At 37.5% G+C, this 27,828-nt stretch overlaps 1 protein-coding gene across 8 annotated transcripts in view; it reads left to right on the top strand.

Moving 5' to 3' along the window:
- The window catches only part of ERICH1 (glutamate rich 1), a 96,906-nt gene that overhangs the window by 47,481 nt on the left and 21,597 nt on the right, over positions 1 to 27,828 (top strand). For 5 of the 8 annotated variants that reach the window (XM_042016219.1, XM_042016213.1, XM_042016214.1 and 2 more), the window contains 3 exons: positions 14,581 to 14,958; positions 17,636 to 17,830; positions 22,327 to 22,510. In XM_042016219.1, coding sequence (XP_041872153.1) covers positions 14,581 to 14,958; positions 17,636 to 17,830; positions 22,327 to 22,400 — 647 coding nt within the window. In that variant the 3' untranslated portion in view covers positions 22,401 to 22,510. The other 3 variants (XM_042016218.1, XM_042016217.1, XM_042016216.1) reach the window with 3 other exon arrangements.

Raw genomic sequence — 27,828 nt, 5'->3', positions numbered from 1 at the left:
CTTCAGTGATTCTTTTACTACCATTGCCCATGATTGGTTTTGGGCATACAGGTACATGGTAAAATAAGTACTCATAGGCAGTTCTGAAATGCTGCTCAACTAAATGTTGGTACCATAATCTTGAATATGTTATTGATGGGTGGAGCCTTCAATGCTAAATATACAGCTTTGGATGGAGATTCTTTTTTTTCCTCTGAAGGGCAAGGAGAATATATCAAGGAAAAATGAAAGATTATCAAATACAATATCCAGTGTTTCCTTATTTCATGTTATTTGTGTGTGTGTGTTTCTAATTTCAAATTGTAAAATAGTTTTGATTACATGTAATTTAGATGCATAATTCAGTAATCTCAAGGAAAAAATCTGTTGCAGTATTCTGTTTGACATGTATCTAGAAATCATAATGGTATACAACATTCACTAATAATTAGACACGTTAGCATTTGAAAATAATCTTCACACTTTGTTTAGTATAAAACCATATGTACTTTTACAGAGAACTTCAGCAAAAGCTTTAGAGATAGTGTTGCATGTTCTTTTGGCAAAAAGAACTTGTACATATGCAGAAAAATACCTAAGTAAAAGTACAATGATTGTATTATTTGAATGTGTTCTATAGTGGCCTACAATGCTTTTCCTTTTCACTCTAACTCTGGCATTTTTGTTCTATTAAATACATTATTATAGTAATATATAAATTCTATTAAATTGAAGTGCCTCTAGTAGTTACATTACAAGCTATATAAACTTCCATTGTGTATTATATATCTGTTAGTTCAAATGTATTTACAAGGTTTTTATGCTTCCCTTTTTTTTATACCTTTTCTTTTAATGGCAGTAATTTTGTACACTTAAACTTGCTTGCAGTGAAATGCTTATGTTAAAAGCTAAGTAAATGGAAAGTGCTGAATTATTTTGAGCTGTTTGCAGCCTATTCTCTGGTGATCTTCTGCCAACTTTTTGTGTCACCATACTTGTTAGTACAGTGGAAGTTCTCTCTACCTGCTACAGTGTAAGATAATGGCAGAAATGAATCTTACATAAAATCCTGATTAGCATGTATCTCCTTGTGGGAGGAATGAGTAATAAAATATCAGCTACAGTTTCCCTTAATGCTGCCCAGCCAGAGAAGTAGCCAACACCACAGAGCCAGGCATCCGCTGTGTCCATCCAGAGGGCCCCCATTCCCAGTCCTGCTTTCACAGAGGTCAGTGAATGGCAACTTGGCAACAGATGACTTTTATGAAGGAATCAGGGGCAGAACTGAACAACCATTGCTTGTGATTTCAAACGCAGCATTCCAGTGAAGCCTTAAGAATCTTGAATTTGCGAATAAGATGTGCAGGTAGCTCGTAACCTTACTACAGACTTCTTGGACTTTATTTTTGGTTTAAATAAGTAGATTTTGATCAGATCTGTCCTGCTTTCTTTTTGCTCTTCACTGGTGTATAAGAAAACGTCCCACGTTCTCATCATTTATTTTGCATATCCTTTGGAAAAAATCAAAACAGAGCTGAGCGGTGCATAAACCCCTTGATTTTTAGGACTTGTATAGAACATAGTGCATTGGTTTTGGTGGTTTGGTTTGGTTTTGATTTTAAAAAAGCGCTTTTTCGTATAGTGAACAGCCATACAGGAGTCTTTATAAAACATAAACATTACTTTTCAAGGAGGCAGTTTTGGTGACCTGTACTCCACAGAGGATACTCAGGTTGATACATATGCAATAACTTTTCATGTGCTTTATGTATAGCGTGTGATACAGCCATGAGAGTAATAATAGTATAGTGTAAAAGCAGTTGGATAGTTTGTACAGATAGGAACAGCAGCAATCATGTAATATATATTTCTTACAGAAGCACACAGATCTCTTTATGTTACCTGCTTAACTAGCCTGCACTATCTAGTCAGCTGTAAAAATTTGTGCATTCTCAAGGTGAAAAAGGCCAAATGAAGCTATAGTCTGTGACTCCAGCAGAACATTTGCTTTTGCAATGATTTTTTTTTTCACCAGCCTTGTGTTTGTTAATTAATTAAAATTAAGGAAACTGTTACTGCTTAAGCAAATTGAAAAATTATTCTTGAGCCTATGTTCCTTGCATCTAAATCCAGCATCTTTACTTCATGTAGCTGACTTATAATATTGGGGACGAGCTTGTGCCTGGAACCTACAAGAAGTCTCTTATTTGTTCTATATGAGTAAAATGAAGAAACTTTTTTTTTCATTTTCTTGTTTAAATAAAATTATGCATAATGAATATCATCAGGCTCTGAATATATTCCCCTAGTGTCAGAAAATTTTCTGTGGTGTAGTAGTTGCTTTGGGGAAAAGTGAAATATGACAGTCACTTAAGAGTTGTACTTGATGATCCTTGTGGGTCCCTTCCAGCTCAGGGGATTCTGTGATATCATTTAGCCTAGATGAAGTCCCTAGATCTAGGGACTTCCTAGACCTGGATTTATTCCTCTTCTTACATACTTCTTACCTGCTGCTCGTTATTTCATTCGGGAAGAACATCCTGCCTAAAAGTCAACATTTATGGTTAAAGTTAGATGCTTGTGGCAGGATCAGCTCTCTTTATTCCTTCCCAAAGGAATGGCGTTTTACACCAACAAGGAAATTTACTTGCATCTCAACTGGATTAATAGTAGTATACATCAGCCAGCTCATGAAAGCAAGTGAGAGATTCATTTAGTAATGAACATCTAAGTGCATAAAAGATGAAAAAGTCTGCATATCCATAGCATATTATGGGTAGTCTGTGATTGACAGCTATTGATGCCTAAGGTTCTGTTATGTTGAAAAGAAGAATTAAACCAATTTTGTAGAGTTGTTAGGCAGTGCACCAAGTAAAGATGAAAAGCATTAGCATCACACTAATCTGGATTGGGGGTACAGTGTGTGATGGAAGAAACTGCATTCTGCAAGCAGATGACAGATTTTAATATTTGTATGAAATACAAAGTCAAGTGTAGACAGATAAACACATTTCCCTTTTTCATAGCAGGGTTTTTTCACAGATCATGTCATATAACTGAAGAAGAGCAACAATGTCTCTCTTATTTTCAAGGGATGATACTATTCTTCAGCGAGATGCGGAGCAACTCTTACTTTTCAACAACTTAAATGGGAACTAAAAACAATTTGACACTTTACTAAGCTGAATAGACCAGTTGTTATGCTCCTGTTGCCATTTTAAATGCTTTACTTTTGGGAAGCAGCACAAGAAATCCTGGAAGTGATAGACTGTGATCCGTGTTATCCTAGTAACATTTTACTGTGCCCAGAAATAGGTGATCTGATAGTGTAAAGATGATGTACGATGGATTCAACACCTGGGAAAGTAGAGTGTGCATACTACGTGATCTCATGTTGATTACATGTGACAAAATTATTTCAGTCACTTTCCAAACATTTATTTTTGTAACAGGTGCTGTCAGCTGAGTTTTGTGGTTGCTTTTTTTTTTTTAATTTATTATTATGAATAATCACACATTTATGTCATATATCATATTTCATTCTTTGAAGATCTGTAGCTGCTTAGTACAGAAGCCAGGATGGAGCCCTGAGGAGATGAGGAGACACACACTGAGAGGGAATAACTTTATAGAACGTGAGAGACACACAGGCTGTAGAGGAATGATGGCCAAGGAATAAACCCTCTGTGCAGCAGAGACCAGAAGTTTGCTGAGAACAATGGGAACCCAGGCTTCAGAGGGACATTCCCTAGAGACCCAGAGTGCACTGGGCAGACTGTTCTGCAACTCTGGAAATATCTGGCGTGCTGAACTGAGAACAAGGCTAAAAAAAGAGGATTGATTTACGAGGATGCAGTGGGCAAGGTGGAGATAAAGTTATGTATGTATAGTTTTGTTTCAGTTTTCTTCATTTTGAGTTTTCCCCACCCTCAAAAAAGAAATCAGGTGTTCTAGTGTCTGTTCTAATAAAACCTAGCTTTCCTATTAAAAAGCTGGTTTGTAATGTTCACTGTGGGAAAAAAAGTATGAGCAGTGTGACCGCACAGCTCTGGGTAGGGCAGGGCCTGCTGCAGCACAACATGCAGTCAAGAACAAACCTGCAGGCCAGGGAAGACTGTGGCACCAGGGTCACATCTATTACAAACTGACAAATTACCAAATTACAGTTGTTCTGGATCTTCTCTGCGATGTTGCTCATTTTTCCAGCATACCTGCCTGCATGTTCATATGTATGATTAGTTCAACACAGAGCACTTGGTCATTAAGAAATTACTTACTGATTCAATACACATTTAGAATGTGATTAATACAAGTAAGCTTAATCCATGTCCTAAAACATCCTTGTTTTTAAAAAGCTGCTTGGAAACTGTGTAAGTAAATATAATTCAAATCTAGTTTCAGATCCAAAGATAAATGGATGAAGGAAATAGGTTAAAATAAAATGTGGAAGTTCTGCATTCTTTCAGACTTTACTTTTCTGGAGTGTTTTGAAATAGGGTTTACTGGAAGAACCATGTAATAAATTGCAGTTGTGGCATCTCTTTCCTATATGAGGTTAAATAATTGTTTATTAGATGCTTTGTAAAAAATTAAGAAATATTGGAGAATATTGCAAAAAGTAGAATTGAGGTGTAAACTGAAATATTGAGGTGATAAATGCCATAAGTTGGGGTTGGGGGGTTGTTGCCGAATATCTTCATTTAGCTGTCTCGGTGTCTGTACTTTTATGTAGCTCTTCTGTGCTAAAGATTGTACTTTAGATCTACTCTTAGGTGCTGTTTTATCACAGGGGAAAACTAAATATCTGTTCTCCAGTAGATAACCTGTTTTTCCAGTATTTCCCATTTTCCAGTCTGTGTTCCTATACTCTTAATAACATCTAAACATTTTGTGCTATTTTAGCTGGTATATTTGGAAAGAACATTTTAAATGCTGCACAGAATTTTAAGATTGCAACGTTTCTTATCATTTCTGGTGTTATTCTGAGCAAAGGGAGAGCTTTGAATTCTTTAACTGTTGGTTGAAAACCATCTCTGAGAAAAAAAGCTTTGAAGAAAACTCTGAATGTTTGTTTGTATCCTGAAAATTAAAAGAAAGAACAAATTTTTAAAGTGGAAATGTGATATCAGATGTTTAAAATGTTTCCAGTCTTTTAATATAAATGCTACAAGTCTTCCCCTCCCATTCACAGTGGTGCTATCTGTTCCAATACAGAGATGTAATCTTATTTAGCCAAAGACTAAGAAGATTTCTCTATTTAGTAGCAATTAGTCTTTGTGGCTAATTAAGATAATTGACCATTTCTGATTTAGTAACCTTCAGAATAGTTACTGGTTGTCATTGAATCTCTTTTTTCTTGTATGTGAATATGCTAGACTTTGTGATTTTACTTTATTTTCCTCACTGAGTAAACATAATTCTCAGTGGTTTTGGGGACCACAACTGAGCCCATTTAGGAAGTGCTGTATGATGCCTGTAAACAATGGTGACTGAGTCTGATTCTTTGCACATCACCCCAAAATGAATGAAGACAGTGAGTTTGAAAGTTAAAACAATAAAAGATCACTAAAAGGTCAAAATATTTGCTTTCGTTTAAAAATTAAGTCATTGAATGGTACAGAATTTGTATCAGAAATGTTGCTATTTTAGAAAGATTGGGGGCTTCATGAAGTATAGCTTTCTGTATATAGTGACAGGAGGCCCAAAACATTACTGCTAAAATTAATTTCTACATTAAAATAGTTTCAAATATCTCCTGGATGCCTTAAATCACTGTGTGCTTGGACTGAGTGTACATATCAAAAAGCCAAGCAAGCTTAGAGTCTGTTTCGTCATGTATCCAGCTGGGATTGGGAATAATCACTGCTGAAAGATCAGAGAAGCAGAGAGAGCAGTAATGGGATCTTCAGTTTCTCCATTAGTGTCTCATCAGGATGTTGTGAAAAGTTTCAGATTTTAGACACAGTCAATAACCAAGACAATGGTTAGTGGAGCTGTGAGAGGAAACGAGACCCTTCACTTTATCCTACATAGAGTTTGGTTCACAAGAGGCACATCACAACAGCCACCATTGGGTTCAACGTGCTGAAACAACAACAGGAAACAAACAACAATCCACAACGGTTCAAGAAGGAACACTACACAAAAATAAAGCTACTTACTAAAAAGAAACTAAAAAAGGTCAGCTAAGAGAAGGAAGTTGTACCAGGTGGTATGGAAGCTACTTAAGGACACCATATGTGATATTCAAGGCCAGCACCCACCACCTGTCATGAAAGGCTTGAGAAAAAGCAAGAGAAAGACAGCAGAGCCAGACAACAGAGTAAAGGAAGTTGTTAGAAAGAAGTAGGTGTCTTTTAAAAAACTGAATTCACACCCAAATGATGTATTAAACATATATAAATGTAAGAACGTGGTAAGACAAGCGAAGGAGTGTTTGAGCAAATGTTATATAGAATTAAAACTGGCAATAGGTCTTGCTTCTGATGCACCAGGAGCAATGTGTCTGCCACTCTTTCGAGCCAATAATCATGGTGTAGAATGAGTATTTAGAGAGGCCTGTTTCAGAGAAGTTAAATAAATCCTTTGCATTGATGTTAGCTGTGGAAAAAATACTATGGAGAATCCCATGATGTAGCACTTCCTCCTGGCTTTTCTGAAAGGATATGTGAAATTGAAGTGATTTAATGGTCATGCAACAAAATAAATTCTTAAAATAGAGTTCCAAGTACCAGATTCTATTCACATAAACTTTCTAAAAGAATTTAAGAAAAAAAAATTGCCCATATTACTGACAATGATGCATAGATACTCGATTTTCAAATTGCCTTGTTGTCAGAGCCTTTGAGGTTAGATACTGTGAAACCAGTTTTTTAAAACAGTTCTTAAATTGTGCAAGGAACTGCAGGGCTGTAATCCTGTTGTTTGTTTTAGACAGTTCAGCACAAATTATGATGCAAAATAACATTTGTGGATGCTTCATAACATGTGATCTGACTGGGACAGATCAACAGAAGGTTTGCAAAGAGGAAGTATACAAACATCTTGGAATCTTTGAAGGTGCAGGAAATACATGGATAAGGATGCTACAGCTGATGTGGTTTCCTTGAATTTCCAGCAAGTTTTTGATAAAGCCCCTCTCCAAAGAGGGCACACAGACATAATATGAAAGATGAAGCCCCGGAGTAGTTAAGTAGATGAAGAGAATGCAGCAGTTCTCAGAACACAGAGGTCACAACTGGAGACTTGTGTTCAATAGCTGGTCAGGTAAGAAGAGTGAACAGTGATATCAGAAGGTTTCCTGATGGCTGCATGGATATTAACTGCACTAAAGGCAAGAGTTTGGTGCATTGTAATACCAGATTGAATGATTTGTCAAAAATGACAGATGAAACACATCTTAGACAGTTGTCAAGTGATGTACTTACGAAAAAATAACCAGTCAAAATTCACCTGCAAAATGGTGAGCTCAGAACTGACTGTTACCAGGATTTTACAGTATGATGAATAACTGTGAAAACAACATTTTAGCACTCAGCAGCAATCAAAAAGCAAATAAAATTATGGCAATTATTAGGGTAAAAAGTGGAAAAGAACGGCCATCATTATACCTCTGTGTAAGTTCAAACTTGATGTTTTCTTGACTGCAGTGTATGGCTGCTGTTTGATACAGGATATAGTAGTAGGTAGTTGTTTGTTGTGACCAAGTACAGTTCCTCCTATGGCAGGAATTTTACTTAACTTATGAATAAGAGAAATTCATTTGTATATACAGTCAGGTGAACATTTACAATTGAAGACTTATGCAGAAAGTGGTATCCGATTATTATCATTAGCATTAATTGGATTTGCTTAAAATCCAGGAGGTAATACTCCTTTGTGGTAGGCAGCACTTATGCAACATTTGCCAGTTTTATGTGAATTCTTCATTTGTCAGCGCACAAACATAGTATGAATGAAAAAATAAAAGACAGTCCCTATCCTAAACAGCTTCCAGTCTTTTGCAGTTTTCTACAACATTACAAGTGCTGCACATTACTAAAAGTTTTAAAGTTTTTAAATTGGTTTTCTTTCTCTGATTTCAAATGATGATTTGAAGCAGTTTCCCCCAAAAAGAGTGAAAAAATAGTAACATCATTTCATGTGTGTGAGATCTTTCCAATATTGCTTTTACTCTAATGAACCATTCCATTGTGTTGCATTCACTAACCACAGCTTTTCACTCTTGGTCAAATTGCTGCTACAGATATCTTAATTGGCACTAAAAATAACATTCGTTTTTTCCCTTACAAGATCCTAAACCAAAATTAAACTCCTCTGCATTGACTGCATGGTACACCATGGAATATTCATGCAGTATCAAGGAGAAGAAAAGAGCTTAAACTGGCTGAAAAATCAGGAGGGGCATGCGTCCTGTTTCATCTGGAAAAAAAAAACAAAAAACCAAAAACAACTCCAAGCCAAAAAGCCAAAACCCAACAGAATTACAGAATTACCATGAATGACATCCAGACAGCCGACTGTGAGCAGGAGAGCCAGCTGCCATACTTGAGTCACGATGAGCACATTGTATGGATTCCTAAAGCTGAGAGGATATTCTTTGACTCTGTTTTCCTCAGTCTACTTTACATATTTTTTTCTCTCTCTTTTTTTTTTTTTTTTTTTTTTTTTTTTTGTCCCCTGTTCTAGAAGTTTGTTCTAATAATATTCAAGGACCTGATTTCTAAAAATCCCTAGCATTCAAAAATCTCAACTTATTCTCAGAGCCAAACTTCGTTTTGCATGCTGTGGAACTTCGTATCCCTTAGACTTGCAGACACCTAACTAATCAGCCTCCCATTTTTCATTGTCTTATGGGATGCTTTCTCACAATGCTTTCATCTGGCATTGTCTGAAGGAACTGAAATAGTAAAGATAAACTTGAGGAAGCTTGTATTTTCCATCATGGAGTTGCCAGCAGTGTGTTCATGCTGGTAGTTAGTCTGGACAGGAGGAAGTCAGCTGTTGCTCTTAGCCTTTGTTAAGCTTTGTATTTAATCTCTTTGTGTCTCCAGCTGCTCTGATGATGAATACAAAGTACTTTGCTAATGTAATAGAACTCAGAGTTAGCTTACTGGGAATCTTCATGTCAGTAATATTTTTTTTCATTTTTTTTTCCTTGAAGATAGAAACTGGCAGCCCTGACTTTTCGTTATCACAGTTCAGTAAGCTGTATGTATAAACTGAGTCCTCTTACTTCATTGAAAGTCTTTTTTTTACATATTTCTACCTCTGTTCTGTTAAAGAAACATGCAGTTTGAATGGAGAAAACATTTAAATCTTTCAGACAAGATAAGCTAGGCTGTAAGAAAATGACTTTTTCTTTTAGTGCTGACTTACATTCTTAGGCTGCTCATTCCCACTTCCATATCATACTGTCAGTCAGGGTAGTGTGACTGTGCACCTGCGTGGTAAACTGCATCCGAAAAGCAATCTATGCAAAAAAAAAAAAAAAATTAACTCTGAACAGTTCTTGAGGTAAGAGTTCTTACTAAGGCTGAAAGAAATGGCTATGAAATTATGACTATGACTGGAAAATGTGTATGGGCATTCCATCTGGAAGACACTTTGCTCAGTCGGAAAGAGCACCAAGTGCAGACTAAACAGGTTAGAGTCAATTGCTCCTGGATAATTGGATTATGTGATCAATTAAGCAACTTGTGGGGCAGAGATAGGAGGGAGAGAGGTGACAGACCATTATGGAACAGGAGAAGAATCATCAGCTCTTGTGGAATTAGAGCAAGCTGTAGCTATAGTTGTGGCTAGGGTTAATGCAGTTCAAAAGCTATTCCTATTGCTGCTTAAGTACTTACTCAACATACTGAGATTGCTTGTATAGTGTATATTCCCTGCATTTGTTGTAATACACAGCTTTGACATAACAAACGTTTTCTGTCAGTCAGAAAAATATTAGAACTAAATTTGTATCTATTGAAATTTATCAGGCCTCCCTACTAGCTTGAAATGCAGAGAATCATTCAAAAGTTGGGTCTTGTTTGGGTTTTTTTTATCAAACAGTGGATTTTGTTAATTAGTAAAAATCATCTGATGAGCAGACTCATGTGAAGAATGAGTCTGTGTGAAGATTGCTACCTTCCTGTGTAGCAATAATTTTTGTAAAAGAAACTGATTCTTCACAGTTGTTGCAAGCATCTAGTCAGGACTCGTCATCTCGATTTCATTTGTGGTTAATGGAAGGGGAGAGAAAGAGATTAAATCCTTCAGGTTGTATTTCAATCCCTGCTGGTTTAGGATGAGATAAACTGCTTTCTGAAGATACAAGTGTCTTTTGGGTTTATGAGAGGGAGCATAGGTCTAAGTATTCACTAAGTATTTTCAGGCAGCTAAAGCTGTGGGAGGCGAATCCCACTGAACATGTCATTTGTTAAGGTCATTGTGTGGGCTGTGACATAAACTTTATGGTGTATGTTTCTTGTATAACTTTCATTTATATTTTACAGTATGTCTCTTGTAATCAGGTAGCCTTGCTGGCAGTATGAACAAGCAGTTCTCTTGGTTCCTCTGCATACCACACACGTGGGAATTCCATAGCAAACTATACCATTAGTGAAAAAAGGTTTTACTTTCTTCTATTAGCTTGTGAAACAGATCAGATAAATTGCCTGTCACCTTGCTTTCACATGAGGAGGCAGAAATTAAGTCTATTTTGTTACTCTTTCAAAAATCATACAAATATCATACAAACTCTTTCTCTGCTAACTTCTGTGAGAGTCTTCCTGTTACCTGCCAAAATCCTTCAATTCTGGAATTATACTAAGCAACACAGCATTACAAGCTTGAGCAGTACAATAGGTTTATATAATAGCTTTGGAATATTTTTCGTATTATTTTCCATCTCTTTTCTTATGTATGCAAACAAGGTGTTAGCTGTTATGATCACTGATACCAACTGAGCAAATGTTGTCGTTGAGTTTTCCATGATGATGCACAGGTATGGGGTTTGTTTTTCTTGAGCTGATAACAGCTCACTTTACCCCTACCAGCGAGCTGTTCAAATTAATCCCTTTTGTGTGCATTGCTTTGCATTCGTAAGCATCTAATTTCATTTGTTCCTGATACTGAATCACTGGTAGCTCCCACACATGGAACAGTAGATACTACACAGATACTAGAATACAGGGCAAAGAGTGACAAAACTGCTAAAGGACTGCCACTCTAGCTCCTCAGGAGAGCTAGGTAGAGTCTTGTGTTTCTTTCCTGTGTTGGAGGAAAGTCAGCATAGTTCTGGTTTCCTTTCAATCAGGCATTTATCTTAATACCTACACATGGGAAGACTACATCCATTCTGCCTTTTGACAGCTTCACCGTGGTCTCTTCAGACCTTCTGCTGTCCTGAGGTACTTAGGATAAGGAAACTTTTGGATTTGACTCAAAATATTGGTTATCTTAAGCCCCGTCTGGCTTCTGCCTGGTTTTTTTAAAGTGATTTCAAATGAAAGAGGGGTGTTTGGCTGCACAACATGCTGTCGTTTTGCTGAGATTTGGGGATCTCAGATGCTTAAAGAACAAGTTAGGCTGCTTTGCTGAGAGCATAGATTAAAGTAGTGTTATTATCAAACAGTGCTGTTCAGGTTAACAGTGGGCTGAGAAATTTTGCTAAACAATGTATGTATATTTGCGGTGAAATTCACCTATTATAACACAAATACTCCCATGAAAATCCAAATTAGATCTCAAGATGAAGCACTGATGTTTTGTTTATAGCATCTTTCACCATTTGTATCTGCCTTCAGTTCTGATATTTTATTCCTTCAGGATGACACAGACGTTATTTTTCCCACATCCCATATGTCCAAATTACATATAAAGATATTTAGCTCAAATACCATGGGTGTGAAACATTCCACACTGTGGGTCCAGGGTGACGTTTGGCGTGTCTTTAACATGCTGTGGTGTTCAATTACAATACAGCAAATTTATTTTTATGCAGCATTCTTCATTGAAAGTATGGAAAATTGCTTTGCAGTGAGTCATCTGACAGCTAAAGAACTAAAAGTCTGTAGTGATATTTAAAGAGAAAGTGGCTCAGAGCTGACAGAGTTCAAGACAGAAAAAGAAACAGAAATTAAAGAGAGGGCCTCCAACCATGGAGAAAATAGCGACAAAGACTGGTTGGGGGAGGAGTGATGAGAAAGCCAAACAAGCTGAGAATGTCAGAGACAGTTCAGGAGATTACGCGTATCATTCTGAAACAAGCATTAGGCTTCAGATGTCTCTCTTGTATTACACTAGCCTTAGCCAAGCAGGGTTGCTTTGACCCTAAGAGAATGGTGTAAATCCAGATAAAGAAGAGTGCTAGGCTCAGGGCACTGTTAGGAATTTAGAAACATGCAGGTAGGGGTTGAGGGAAGGATTAACGTCTTAACTTTCTAGAGCAAAACATTAGGATGTGGTGTTTTCACTTTGGCTGAACACCAGGCACTCACCAAAGCCATTCTATTACAGTCCTCCTCAGCTGGACAGGAGATAGAAAATATTACTAAAGGTTCACCAGATAAGGGCAGGGAGAGATCACTCACCAACTATTGTCACGGGCAAAACAGACTCAGCTAGGGGAAACTAATTGAATTTATTACCAATCAAAATTAGAGCGGGAGAGTGAAAAGTAAAATCAAATCTTAAAAGCATCTTCCTGCGCGCCACGGCTGTCCCCCCCACACACCTCTCCCATCTTTCCAGGCTTAACTTTATTCCCAGTTCTCTACCTCCTCCCCATGAGCAGAAGAGGATGGGGAGTGAGGGTTACAAGCATTTCACCTCCTCAGGGAAAGGGGTCCTTCCCATTCTCCAGCATGGGGTCTGTCCCATGGGAGACAGTCCTCCACTGTGAGTCCATCCCACAGACTGCGGCTCTTCGTGAACTGCTCCAGCGTTAGTCCTTTCCCACAGTGTGCAGTCCTTCAGGAACAGATTCCTCCAGTGTGGGTCCTCTGTGGGGTCACAAGTGCTGCCAGCAAACCTGCTCCAGTGTGGGCTCCTGTCTCCACAGATCCTGCCAGGAGCTTGCTCCAGTGGGCTTCCTATGGGGTCACAGCCTCCATCAGGCTTGCACTTGCTCAAGTGGAGGGTCCTCCACAGGTGGATCTTTGCTGCACCATGGACCTCCATGGGCTGCAGGGGCACAGCTGTTTCCCCATGATCTGCACCACAGGCTGCAGGGGAATCTGCTGTGGCATGTGGAGCACCTCCTTCTGCACTGACCTTAGTGTCTGCAGAGTTGTTTGTCTCACCTGTTCTCTCTCTGCTCTTCTCTGGCTGCAATTACTTCTGCACAATAACTTTTTTCCCCTTCTTAACTATGTTATCCCAGAGGCGTTACTACCATCACTGATGAGTCAGCCTTGGCCAGCAGCAGGTCCATCTTGGAGCTGGCTGACATTGTCTCTGTTAGACATAAGGGAAGCTTCTGGCAACTTTTCACTGAAGTCACCCCTGTAGCCCCCATGACCAAAATCTTGTCATGCAAACCCAGTACATAGAAGAAAACTGGCATTCTGCAATCCATGATGTTTAAATGTGTGAGGATTTCGTTAGACTATGAATGAGGAAATTACTAGTTAGGGAGGAATTATTATAGACAGGAATATGGACTTCAGCAGCAGTGCACTCAGAGGGAAGATGGGTGGTGGCTTCTGGCCAAATCTTCCTTGGCTAGTGCTAGAGGGGTTAACACTCAGAAAGTGAGTGTGTGGGAGGAGCAATCAGTTCAGGGTCAGAGATTACTTTAAAACTCCGGGCTTTGTGTACAGGGATAAGATCTGAGTAAAGAAGCACAAAAGCTGTCTTGAAGAGCAAGAGGGACTTATTTGCTGTGACATGTGAGGCTTTTGAAGAATTAGGTAGTAAGGAAATTATAATGTAGCAAGGGAACAACAGAAGCAAGGCAGGCTGTTAAAAGATTGGAGATTACTTACCAAGGTCACTGTTGCCTTGCATGCTTTTCCTATAAAGTTGATGTCCAAAACTGAGCTAGGAGTAAGATATCCCAAAGGAGGAGAATGTTTAAGGAGGAGAAAATAGATCAGTCAGAAAGAGACGCCTGGTGTTTTTAAAGCGCAGCACTGTCATGAATGGATATTATCAATATAAACACTATCATCTTTCGTTGTAAATTATGTACATTCTTCTTGTGTTCCTTGTCAAGTCTACCAGCTGGATGGTGTGGGACTCTTTGGGGAACTCTATCATGCCATGTCACACAGTCTGCCCATGCTGTTTTTTGCTCTGGGGATTCTTTTGACCTCACTCTTTATAGAACCATATTACCGGCTTTAAGAAGGTAAATGAGATGTAAAGTATGTAGCATGAAGGAGGATACAGTCTTTATTGAAGCAGAAGGGAAAAAAGCTTGTCTTTCTAATACATTCAGAAAAGTTGACTTTGACATTGTAGTACTGAAAGACATTGTAAGCATAAAAGTAAGGTTAGAGCCACTCAGGTATCCCAGAATTTAAAGGGTGTCATACTTCATTGTATGCAGTTCTAAAATGTTTATTACAGATCTTCTTATTTACAGCTCTCATGTCTCTTTTGAATCCACAGAAGAGGAATATCAAGGGCAAACCAAGAGAAAGCGCATTCGAAGGAGGAAACAAAAGAGCAGTTTACAAATCTCTAGTAATTTACATGGAGAACAAACAGATTTGGGAATGCAAGAAACTGTTGTTCAAGATAATTTACAGCTGCAGCAAACAGACGGTCCCAGAATAAGCAAAAATAAAAAGAGGAAAATGAAAAAGAAGCGACAGAAAGAAAAAAAGAGAGCAGCTGGCTTAGTAACAAAAACTACTGGTGTGGATTTTACGTATCAGCCTGACAAAAACAACAAAGAAGAAGCAGCAGGCTTAAAAGACATAGATGAAAAGGCAGATAGCATTCTGGACTTCCTGCAGGCAACACAACAAATCTATTTTGCCGACAGTATGTACCACTCTTTCTCCTTTCTTTTTATGAGTATTACCACACAGGGGGAAATGGTTATGCATTTATTGCTCCTGTAAAATGAGACAAATCTACTAAAGTGTCTCTCTTGAACTCAGTAAGACATGTGAGTACCTAGTATTTGTCCCACTTTATGGTGTGTACCTGACTATGTAAGAATTCACATCAATAGAAAAAGCTTGTGGTTGTCAGTCTTTAAAAATATACATGGTGTTCCTTGCTCTTCTTTTAAACATTCCAGTGCCCTTGGGACAAGTGGTTAAAATTCTTCCCTTTGCAAGGAAACACCCAGAAGGATTACTTGCTTTCAGAAAACTTCAAATGAGGCCAATTGTTATCCTTAACTACTTTTATGCTTACTATCTCTGAACCAATCTACTTCTCAGAATGTTCTCCTTCCCAGGACGAGATATATTTGTATTCTATAAGGAAATCTAGACAGACAGCATGTAAAGGAACGGGGAAGATACTATTGGCATTGGGAAAGTATACTGGCATAAAGTGCTTGTGAACAAGATGAATGGGAATTGATGCTCAATGCACATTCCATAGTACTTCTGAAAGAATTGCATGGATTTATCCCTAATGGCCTATTGAATGTTCACTGGTCACTGTGGAGCTGAATGGATAATATTAAACAGCTTACCTGCCTGTATTAGTCCATCTTAAGTCAGAGCTGTCGGCTTCTAGTACCATAAAATTCATCTTTTGGTTACAGAATTACTGTAAAAACCTTGTTAAGATGACATCAGGGATTTCATGTTAATTTTCTTTTCAAGATCTAGACATGGAATTTTCTTTGCGTAATGTTAAATTTTTCTGCTGCATCAGGTCTTCATACTAAGACTAGCATTTGAAATCTGTCCTACTTTCTGGCTAAGGTATTTCCCTCACCAAAATTAAGAATTTTACTACTTCACCATATGGCTAAGTAAATGCAAGCTAAACTACATGCATTTGCTGTAGTGGAATTCCAGAGTGACGGAGCAAGATTGAAATTCTTCAACTTCTGCTGCTAACACATGACCCAGAACAGAAACCTGATCAATTGTCCACAGCTGTGTTGCATGTTGAGTTTTAAGAAAGTGTGTTCTTGAACTTCCAGCTTTCCTGAAAGGTTCAGGTTTTGGCAGGTTTTGACAGACTGACTGGCCCTAGTTTCAAACCAGCAGATCGGAGTGTTGAGCCAGTGAGGACTTTGGAAGCCACAGAGAGGAATTCTTAGGTGAAAGGAAGTTCATCTGCAGATGAGATATGACATCTGTAAATCAGTGTGACTAACTTTCTTGTTAGGCAAATCCCAGTTTATATATAGATCTGACATTATGCTGCTTGCCTTTTCTAGTTGAATGGCTTTAACACTCCCTATTTTTTTTTATAAAATTGGAAGCCATTGCTTTTAGCAGCATTTTCAAATGGTCACGTTGGACTATACTTCTAGTACATATATTAAAAATCTGAATCGGGAAAATTCTGTACTTCTCGGGTGTCTTGCTGGTAAAAGCCAGAGGGGAGTTTGGTTAAAGGGACAGACAACACATTGTTACTGGAATGGAAGAATGAACTTATAATTTAGTACTGTATAAGCAATTGTATTGGGTATGGCTGAGCTGGAGTTCATTTGTGCACAGCAGCCCCCACAGTGCTTTGGAAAGGTGTTGATAACACACCAGAGTTTTGGCTACTGCTGGGCAGCACTGGCATCGTATCAGCTCTGTCTCTCCAACATTCCCTCCATCAAGGGGCTGGGAGTGGGCAGGATCCTGGGAGAGGACACAACCAGGCCAGCTGACCCAAATTAGCCAAAGGGATATTCCATATCAGATTACATCGGCTCAGATATAAAAGTAAGGGAGGTCGGAAGAACTGGGGGCATTTATTATTTTACAATGTTTGCCTTCCAGAGCAGCCGCTACATGGGCTGAAGCCCTGCTTCCCGGGAAGTGGCTGAACATAACTCGCTGGTGGGAAATAGAGAATAAACCTTTTTCCTCTTTAATTATGTGTGTGCAAACATCTGCTAGTTTTGGTGGGTTCTTTTAGCAAACTGCCTTATCTCAATCTATGAGTTGTTTTTCATCTCATTTTCTCTGCCCTGTCCCACTGGGAAGGGGAGTGATAGAACATCTTAGTGGACACCTGGTATCTAGCCAAGGTCAACCCATAACAATATATGTTCTTCTCTGCTGTCTTGCATGCTGTAATACTTGCTTTTTAAATAAAAACATAAAGGTGCAATACCAGGGTAATTGCTTCCAGAAGTGCTTTGCAGTAGTTCCACAGAGTTGTTCCCTTCTCCAAAACATGTGTACAATTTATAATACATAGTGTGTAGGAAGTAAAAACAGTGCTTTGGCCACAGTACAGTTTCTTCATCACACCTTCTTCCTCTGCTAACTTTGAAAATTTGATTCCTCTTGCACTCCTATCATTATGAATCCTACTGTCTTTTTTACTTACTGAATTTTGTAGTGTTCGCCTTACCATTGTTTTAATACTTAACAAAAAATGTTTAACAAGCTGCTCTTTAGTACCTGATATTTGGTTGTCAGTTGTACTAAAAAGGAAGGTGCTGTTCTAGAAAAGAAAGTATAATTAGGAAAATTCTCTGAGCTCGCTGAATATTTTTAACATAGTTTTCTAACTGTTTTTCCAGAGAAATCAGAATGCAGAGATGCTGCTGTAAATTCAGCAACTGCCCAAGAGCTCTTACAACGTCTTGAATCTCACACCATCTCTTCCTCAGATGTGACTCATCTGCATCGGCTGAAATCGCTTGTATTGCTACAGGATATTGAGAGATTGAAAGATGCTTTGAAACAATTCCAAGAGCAATCTATGATGTCTCCTGGTAGGTACTATTCACTCATGTTCATACAGTGATATTTTTTGTGTGAATTAAAATTCACATAGCTTTAGTTTTTTAATTAGGAAGCTGTAAATAATTATATAATAGTAAATATATGCTTATACAAGATATGAAAGCATAATTCCCCCCAAAAATACAGTGATATCCCTATTTTCCATTTGTTTACAATCAATATGGAAGCTTTTCTCACTTTACAGCAACTACAGAATACAAGATGATTCAGAGGTTTAACCTAATATTTTTAAAATCTGAAATGTTTTAAGATGTAATCATATTTAAAGCATATTTTTAATACATTCCCTTGGTAGACTTTTTAAATTGAAGCAATTAACTTGTTTATCTTGGAGATTTTATTCCTCCAGTTAAGGATTCATTTTACATGCATAAGAATCAATAAAACCCATTATTTTATTTCTTCTTGGTCATCACGTGGCTTCTTTAATACACAGACTTTGCAAGCTAAATTTTGATGTACAGTTTTGGTTTTGTTTAAATCTAAACATCTGTTTAAGTTTCTAAAAAATACTGTTGATAATGTAAAAATTTAAAGTTACTCTTTATAACAAACAATATCCTGAAGTCATTAATAAAAAGAAAAATTACTGTGTTACTAAATCTTTTCATGCCTGAGGCACAGGCTCCTTCTGTTCTTTAGTATCACCCCTATAATTTTAGTAGAATCTCTTCTTGTAAGGTTAGTAGTTCTTAAGTGAACGTGGGATCCACATGTAGTCCACATAAGGTATAATGATTCATTTTCCATGTAGTCTTCATTTAAACACTCGTTGCTACTAGTCATTAGAACTTGTGTTGCAGCACCAGACAGAAATCTACAAGATGTGCTGCATTTTCTTGCCTCCCAAAGAATTTAATCAGAGTTGAGAGCACTTGGCTGTGGCATAAGAGAATCTCAACCGTTTCAGACTGCGCTCTAAGTCTTTTGAAGAGTAACAGCAGAGATGATAGTAGTGTGGTAACAGTGTAATTAAGATCATAGCCACCAGAGGCTTAGCAACAGCATTCAAAGAAGAGACATCTGCTTGTAAGTTCATTAAATGATTTACAGCATGACAGTGGCTAAAGATCCTCATCAAGACTGAAGCCTCTTGAATGCCATGTGTTGGACAGAGAAAAAAGAGAATTCCTGCCTATGGAGTTCAGAGCCGATACATTTTGAAAAGGACACTCTTAGAGAAGTACGTATGTCTTCTTTTAAGGGTAGATGTGCAGTATGACAACCCTTAAGGTTCTGATGGATGTGAAGTATCCACATATACATGGAATGAAATCCTTCTGTGCATTTCAAGCCTACAATCTCTGATCTTAATTATAATCACATTGTCTCATTGGATGTAATACATGTGTGCAAACCAAGTAGAGCTCAACAGGAATGATGAAAATGGTATTGGCCCTTTATGAATGAACTAATTAAGCTTCTATTGATTAAATCCAAATGGAATTGAAGTGACAACATTCATGATACTCTTTACAGGCCTTATCTAACTTTTATACAATACAGTTGGAGTTCTGTTGGGATTTGCAGCCTTGAGACAAGTTGCTCTGTTTACTTTTGTATAGCAGAAATGTCAGACTGAAGAGAGAAAACAGAAGCAAATTAAAACCCCTAATTTTCCAATGTATGTATTCATCACTGGAAAAAGCAAAAGACAGTTTACTGAGTGATTTTTAAAATTCATTAATGTTTCTACCGGTACAGCCTGGAATTGTTTACTCTTCCAGTTGATTTTTTTCCCTAGTAACTGCTGTCACTCTGGGCTCAATTCTAATCTCATTCCAAGTTCACAGTGGTGTAACCATAGTAGTTAATTTGATATTCATGAGGTACAACAACATAAGAAAGAGTAAAATAGATTCTTATAAATTATTAAAGGATAATTAAGCACCTGCTAGTCATTAATTTTCCTCAGCAGACTTTAACAAATACATTCTATTTGTAAGTCAGGAAATTGAGTGAATGAAAACATAATGGTCTGAAATTTTACTTTGAATTATGCCTTTAATTATACTTCTTTTTCCCTACATTTGGCTCAAAATCAGGTCATACTGTCCAGTGTGGGTTTTTTACATTTTAGTTTTCACTCCCAGTGAACAGGTGGTAAGAGTTATTACAAAAGCCTGTTGTCTTAACAAATTCAAGTTCTTATTATAGAAAGACAAGTTAAGGCTGTTTATGAAGGTAAAAATGCACAGTACATAATAGTAATCTCTAATTTTTTTATGACTTTGTCTTACTATCTTGTCTTTTTTCTCTTTATTTTTACTGGGGTGTGATGTACTGGAAGGAAAGGCCATTCCTTATTAACATGATAAAAAACTTGATTTTAGGAACATGTATTATTTATAACAAAATAAACGTTTATTCCCTGTATTTCAAGAAGCAGTATGTTAACTGTTTTTCCCATGGTTATGATTCTACTTAAGATGCCATCATCAAAGATGTAAAGATGGGTGCTATGTTTTGTTCAGTTTTATGTTTAATTCCAGGAAGGGAAGCGTAAGAAAAAAATGAGAAGTGATGCGTCTCTTCATATAAGTGCACATTCTCCATTAATAAAATTTACAAATTATACATACCATTATGTCTTTTATTTCCTCATATGGGTATGTTATGGTTTCATCCAACTTTCCATTGGGGTTACCAAGTCCCACTTGGTAAAGCTTATGCCTATTGATGATAAATGTGCTTTAGAATAAAGCCATGGGCTGCTCAAGGTCAGCAGACTACAAATTGAAAACCACTGGTTCAATACCATGATTTGGTATCTCCTTTTCATCTCTTAGCATGTTACTCAGACTGGAAATCACAGTGCATCCAAAAGAAAAAAGAAATAAATTTCTGTTTTGTCTTAAGCTCTTAGATCCCACTATTTGAAGTCATATCAAATAAAGGCCTAACAAGGGTGGTGGTAGGGTCTGATAAATTTTGCAGGAAAAGGAAATGCTAAGGAGATTCAGACACAAAAATTATCAACAGTAGTTGTTATCTTTTAACATTTCCTTTAAATGAGAAAAAATACTTAAGAAAATCTCTGTGGTACTGTTTGTACTGTTTAGTTGTCATCCTCCATCAACTTACCTTGTACTTTGTGCTTCAGATTACTCCATCAAGTTACGTTTGACCTTGTACATGAGTGATCATAGTTGAGGTTAGTCAAGAGTGTTCATATGAACGTGGTTATTAGAGTGTCATTGTTCTCAGTCTGTAGAGGATGCCCTATTACTATTTCAATTTATTTTGTAGTCTTTAACAAAAAGTACTTACCTCTACCTAAAATCTTCTGTAAGTGCAGGGAAGAGAATGCTCAGAAGTCACATAGACATGGATTTCTCATGATGGGGGCTTTGCTGGTCTCTGTTAAAGTCTGTGGCTGTTAGCAAAAGGAAGCCAGAGACCTTCATGATCCTCCACAGTGCAGTGGGCAAAGGAAAAGAGCTGTGACTGGAAGTAATGCTCCCTTTGGTGGTTGGCAACTAGCTTTTGAAATGAGAGCTACTTAATTCCCATTTCACATCAATTATTAAAGCATAGGTGATCGCCTAATTAAAAAAAAAGTCATTATCTCCTAATTTATGAACTCATTTATGAACTTCTACTCATCAGCTTCATTCTATTATATATTAATATTTTCCCTTTGTTGGTTAGGTTCAAATCTCAAACATACTCTTCCCTTGTTGCCTAGGAAATTATCACTCATGGCAGAGCTAGAAGCTTCTTCTAACTGCCTTTTTTTGGAGAATTGTCATTTATATAAGTCTTCGTTGCAGGGGGAGGTACATTTTGCAGACCAGAATTAATACACTTACTGTGTGCCAACAATGCAGAGGCTGGATATACAGAGGACTTAAAATGATGACATTTACATTTCTTTTTTTTGAATGAATGAGCATTCAAAGAAAAGGAAAAGAAATTTGAAAACTGTATTAGCATAATGTTATAGAATCATCTTAAATATGATTATTATGTGATAAGTACTGCACAAAGTCCTATCATTAAAAATCAATGAAGTCATGTAGGTAATCTCTGAATTTAGACAGAAGCTGTAGCATTTTGAGGCTTTAATGCAGCTATCTGTATGATATGACTCATTCTCAACTGGGGCTTCTAGGTACTACTGTAAGTTAAATGATGATGTGCGAAATTACTCTCCAGACAGAAAGAAGCCTTGCCCATATGATCATGTCATTTCAATTACATTTTTTTCTGAATTATTGAATCATAACAAATAGGAAATTTCGAAGTTTATGAACAAAATTGTTTCTCATACAAATGACTGACCTCCTAAAATAAAATGCACCTGCTTATGTAGAAATTCATATGTATTAGTCTTCAAGCTCCAGTATCTGTATTGGTCTTTCTGAAATGTTAATATTGAATGGAAGCAGATGTAAGTCTTTTTCTTAGTGTTCAGAAATGTCATGGAGGTATTTCAGGAGGAATGTGTTTTCTTTGTTTTCAGATCATGCCAAGGTAGCCGCATCTCTGTTTCACTACTGGATTACAGATATCCTTCCTGTGAAGAACAGGAAATAAAGCCTTGCCCCTGTGCCCATATGCACAGGATTAAAATTTAATATACAAACTCTTAATCAAGTAGCAATTGTTCAGGAAGAGCAGTGTCAATACGCATTCTACACCTTCAGGTAAATGAATTACTTTTCTGTGTTATAAACTCCAGAAGACAATAAAGGTATAACTACAATGGGACTTTTGTGATTGGTTGGTAAAGAGTGTGGCCTGAGTCTTCAGCTGCATTAATATGTACATTTCACTTTAGGATAAGTGGATAGGATAGGATAACTTAACTGGAATGATAAAGTCTCTATCAGGTATTTTGTTTTAGAAGTATAGTATTATTTTTTTTTGTTTGTAAATTTATCATTCCTCTCTGGAAGTTATATTTCTTGACTTTTTTTGTATGTCTGCTTGTCTGGAAAACAGAAGTATATTTTTTTATATTTAAACCTAAGCAACAAAATGTCTGAGGAATGTATTTTTGCTGAATAAACTGCTAAATTGTCGAAATAGATATGTTTCTACATGTGGGTCATGTAGGTCCTGTTTGCAGTTATGCAGAAACTTGGATGGCATTTTCAGAACTACTCCATGGCTCAGCCTGTTACAATCCAGCAGGTTTCACTGACTGCAGAGTTATGGGACTGGGTTCTCTCTCCCTGATTACTGTGTAATCTGTCTACTACTGTGTAATATTTCTGCTATTTAATTTAACCAAGTGTAGATACTACAGTAAGTAATATCCATGGTTGTAAAATGTTTCGGAATCGTGAAGATAAAAGTGCTTTGTGAGAGGCTCTTCTCTCCACTGTATCATTCATCGGATAAGTGATACAGAGCAAACCATGTTTTATGCATAGGTGTGTTAGTTTTGTCATTAGTAAGATAGTGGCAACATATTTAATTCCCCCAAGATGTGCTTGGAGATGTACTACTGATGAGACTATATAAACATTGCATGGGTTTTTTTGCTTTGTTTTTTCTGTTTTATTATATTGCCTGATACATCCTGTTGCAAGGCATTGGTTTAGTGATGCTCAGAATTTGTAATAAAAATACAGTCATACCTCTTTCTCATTAATTGAAGAAATTAAAAGGGGTTTGGTAATACACCAAATGACTGCAGGTGCAGAAAAACCAGTCTTATTGCTGAGCAATAAGTGCAGTTCTGAAGAACTTGAGTTTGGTCTGTATCTGCTAGGAAAGGTCTATAAACCAGCCTTTGCAGAGGGGAAACTAGCAGTGTGTTCCCTGTTTTAATGCCCCTAAATTGCTAACACATAGGCATTGAACTGTAGCTATGACTTTTCACTGAGATCCTCTGTGCTTCAGTCCCACATCTGGAGAAAGAAGAAAACATGACTTGAATGTGAAGCACCTAGCTACTCTCTTAACTGACTCATGGGAAATGAGTCACTTCATCCTCACTTTAAGGTTTGAATGTCACACAGTAAATGAGGCCTAGGAACTGCAAAAAAGGATGCACAGACACTCATTAGGTAAACATCATCTGTCCTAAACACTGAATATGAAAAAAATAAATGAGGTCATGTAATTAAAGACAGACTTTTGAAACACAAGTACAAAAGAGATCAAACTAGGACCACAAAAATAACTGTACTGTCTGCATTTCCTGATACTTGAGTGACTGTGCTGAGAGATAAGGCTGCTGCCTTGGGTAGACCCCAGGACCTGGTGATTCCTCCTACTTGTCCTCTGGATCCCAGGTTGGTGTATCCAGAGATCTGGATGTCAGTGTAGATGACTCCAGTTTCCACGTTTCTAAGTTCAAACAGTAGCAATGCTTAAGCACACAGCTCAGGGAGACACACACACACACACACTCACACAATGCTCATGTGGCTGATTGTGCAGCCCTTTGATCCCTTGAATAGCAGGACCGCCACTCTCCTATCCCTGCCCGGACCCTGGGCCCTCATGCCTGCTCTGTGGCTCTCCTGGACACCAGCTAGTCCAGCCTGGAACACACTACCACACGTTCACACACTCGTCTCACAAGCACTCATGCACTTGCGTCACAGCTTCGTTTATTGCTTTAATTTCTCTTATTTATTACTTCTCTTTCAGTGCTTGGCCATTTCTCATAATCATACAATGACTTGAGTTAGAAGTGACATAAAGATCATCAAGTTCCAGCCCCCCTGCCATGGTCAGGGGTACCTTCCACTAGACCAGGTTGCTCAATATTAAAGTGATTTTTAAAATTCAACTGAATTTTGAATAGCTGCATATAGATGAGCCGATTTTGATATCTTTGCCGAACAGAAATATTTTCACAGAATCACAGAATGGGTAAGATTGGAAGGGACCACAGTGGGGTTACCTGGTCCAGCCTCACTGCTCAAGCAGGGTAAAATTTTGTACTATTCCAGTGAGTAAAAGTTTGCAGGTCAAAAATGTACTTTTCTTGAATCAGGTAATAATGGAGAAAAGATTACTTTTGGTCTTTCTTTTTTTCCCTTTGCTTTTAGCACTGTAAGAGCCTTATTTTCTGTGGAGAAATCAGCTGGCCCCAGCTAATCAAGCCCAGGAGCAGTTTCTGAGCATAGCCAGTTACTCAGTGATATCTGATGTCTTTGCAAATGACCTGTGATAGGAGCTGAGTCTTACACCTACCAAACCTGCCACTCTTGCACTAACAGGGATTATGAAGAGGATAAAGTATGCTAAAGAGTTTAGAAAATTGGACCAAATTCAAGCAGAAAAATTGTAGATCGTCATTGTAGATAAATGCAATTGAATAAGAGTGTATTTGTTTCTGAAACAAATGTGCCAGACAATGGTGTGCTGAACTGCAACATGCCTGAGGACACATCAAAGCAATGCACAAAAGAACATAGCAGAAAGATCTAGTTTAAAAGCAAAAGAAATGGACATTACTCATAGTTTAAATTAGGCAATGTACTAAAAATGGCAGGGGTTCCATATTTGACATCCTATTTGAAGTCAAAAAGATTTCATACGTCACAATTTTAATACCTGGTCACTTTCCTGCACTGCTTCTCTAAAAGAAATTGTGCTCAATCTTACACCTTTTCAAGTTTATTTGAGCAGTGGTATAACAATGTGGCTGAGATACAAAACCGGAAAAATTTAAATTAATATCCACTAGTGAACACTGTTTCTTATTTCACTATACATGGCTCCTTCAACATAGCAATGAAACATTTATCCCTTTAGATTTTCATGCTAAACTTATAAATGGCAAAGGAGATGCCCTTGAATTTTTGCTTCTTCAGCATCATTCAGTTTAATGAATGTGCTGCATCGTGTGGAATTTCTGAAACATGGAAGAGTTTTTGAAGTGGATTTTGCATCAGAATACTTCTGGCTAAACTGTACACACACTATTATTAGCATATTTCAAACTTCCATGAAGACAGAACTTTAAAATTTTAGACTCCAAGAGTAGGAAAAATTTAAGGATCAACTGGAATGTAACATGGATGTGTCTTCACAGGTTAACTTTCTAGTTTACATAATTGAACAATGCACCGTAAGTAAGGAGCAGCAGCACAGTGGGAGAGAAATCAGGCTCTGAGAGGCAGTGGTCCCTTACCTGCATGTACAAGGAAGACCACAGAGGCTGAAGTCATTTAAAGCATCTGTAGTAGTGAATAAGCTGGTCACTTGTATGCAAGGGTATGAGTTCAAAGCCATTATCTCTATATATAGGTACATGTTTTATTCTTAAAATTGCCTGTAAGACCTTAATTTTTCTCTTTTGTGGAAATGTAATATGGGAATCAATCTCTAATGTTACAGATTTTTACTGCTTTGTAATTGGTGCAATATTTTATGTAGTGCTTTACAATCATGTAGAGTTATAAATTCCTTAATGTGTTTTCTATGACAGCTGGCTTTTCTCTCCTGCACCAGTGTAGGGAGTTACTGTTCAATAGGCTGAATGTCTGAAATGACATCTGGGGGGGGGGAAAAACTTTAAAAAAAAAAAAAAAACAAGAAAGAAAACCAACAACAACAAAAGCAAACCAAAAAAAACAAACAAACAAATGGCAGCATGAAGGCAGAAGATTTTTAAGCTGTCTTTCACCAAAGAAAACTTATTTCACCCAGTAATACCATGTATAACATAAAACCATTCCACAGACGTAGAGTGGAAAGAGTGTGTTATGCATGTACAATATGCTACACATTGGGCATAATAAGAGAGAGGTAGTGCAAAAGATGGCAATCTGTATGATTGGGAAAACATATTTAATATTTAGGGAAACCTCAGGTTATAGCTATGCAGGTTTTGTAGTTAATTGTTTCAGCCCTGGATTGCTCGCTCCTAAGGAGGGCTGTATTGCACATGTTTATGCAGCTAATTAAGTTTTACTCTTTACTGCTTTATTCACTGCAGTGCATCTGAGTAAATTTTGTTTGTTTTAAACTGTTAGATGTATGCAGGACTAAGGCGAGGGGGGACATATGTATTTAAAAAAAAAGCAGAAATTTAGATGCTGTATGTGTTTACTATCTCTAAGAATCTAGGAAAAAACTATATATTCTATGATTATTTGAAACTGCATATGCACCATAGTTAGTGAAGGTCAAATATATAGCTTTAATAAGGATGTTCTCCAAGTTGAATGCTTAACTTTATAGAATTAATAGTATGTAGTCATTTTAATGAGCTCCATACTCTGGTAAAGTGTATAAGCAAGCTGTAGTTCTCTTTTATATTCTTACTGCAAGGCTGCATCCTGTTTTAGGATACATAATGGACAAAAAAGAAGTGTAATCTAAGATTGAAGAGGAGTACACTAAAACAGAACGAAAGAATCTTTGGTTCAATACTTACTTTTCTTGCATTAACTCCAGGCAGCTATAGGTTGTATCAAGTAGAGGCTGCCTTCTTCACTTTCAAGATCTTTGCCAGTCTTCTTCATCCCTCATTCAGTGCACAGATGATTCCTCCATCCCTTTCAGCCTCTGGTATTAACTTCCATCACCCATTTGCCATACTTGCAGTATGCAAGTCTACAGTGCAATCTTTCCATTGTCTTCCCTTCCTTCTTTAAAGCTCTCTTTTGCTGTGATCCTTGCCAAAACCTTGGCCACAGCCTGGTCAGTATGGTGCTAGGACAACTGCCTACTATGGTGACCAATGTTGCCTTATTGTCTGTGTCCTCCCACATCAATCTCTCTGTTTTCACCCCTGTTTTCTCCTTTCCTAAATGAGTAGCAGTTTGATGCAGGATTTGCCTTGCTGCACAGCACCAGTACAGCCAGTTGCTATCACATCTGAGATGGCAGTGTGCTCAGGAAATGTAATAGGCCTATCCACAATGGAGAACATGCTTGAATATGTGGGCAAGGCTGCTGATAGTTTAAAGTGGCGTCATAATTTTACATTGCACATGTGATCAGTTTGGAGGCAATGTTCTTCTGCAGCTGGCTAAGGAGAGCTTGGAGGCAT

The sequence above is a fragment of the Corvus kubaryi genome, unplaced genomic scaffold (genome assembly GCF_017639235.1).
Source record: "Corvus kubaryi isolate FWS band 111438036 unplaced genomic scaffold, C.kubaryi_AGA036_p1.0 split3-73, whole genome shotgun sequence".
Classification (NCBI taxonomy): domain Eukaryota; kingdom Metazoa; phylum Chordata; class Aves; order Passeriformes; family Corvidae; genus Corvus; species Corvus kubaryi.
The sequence above is the reverse complement of the archived record's forward strand: the minus strand, read 5'-3'. Positions and strand labels throughout refer to the sequence as shown.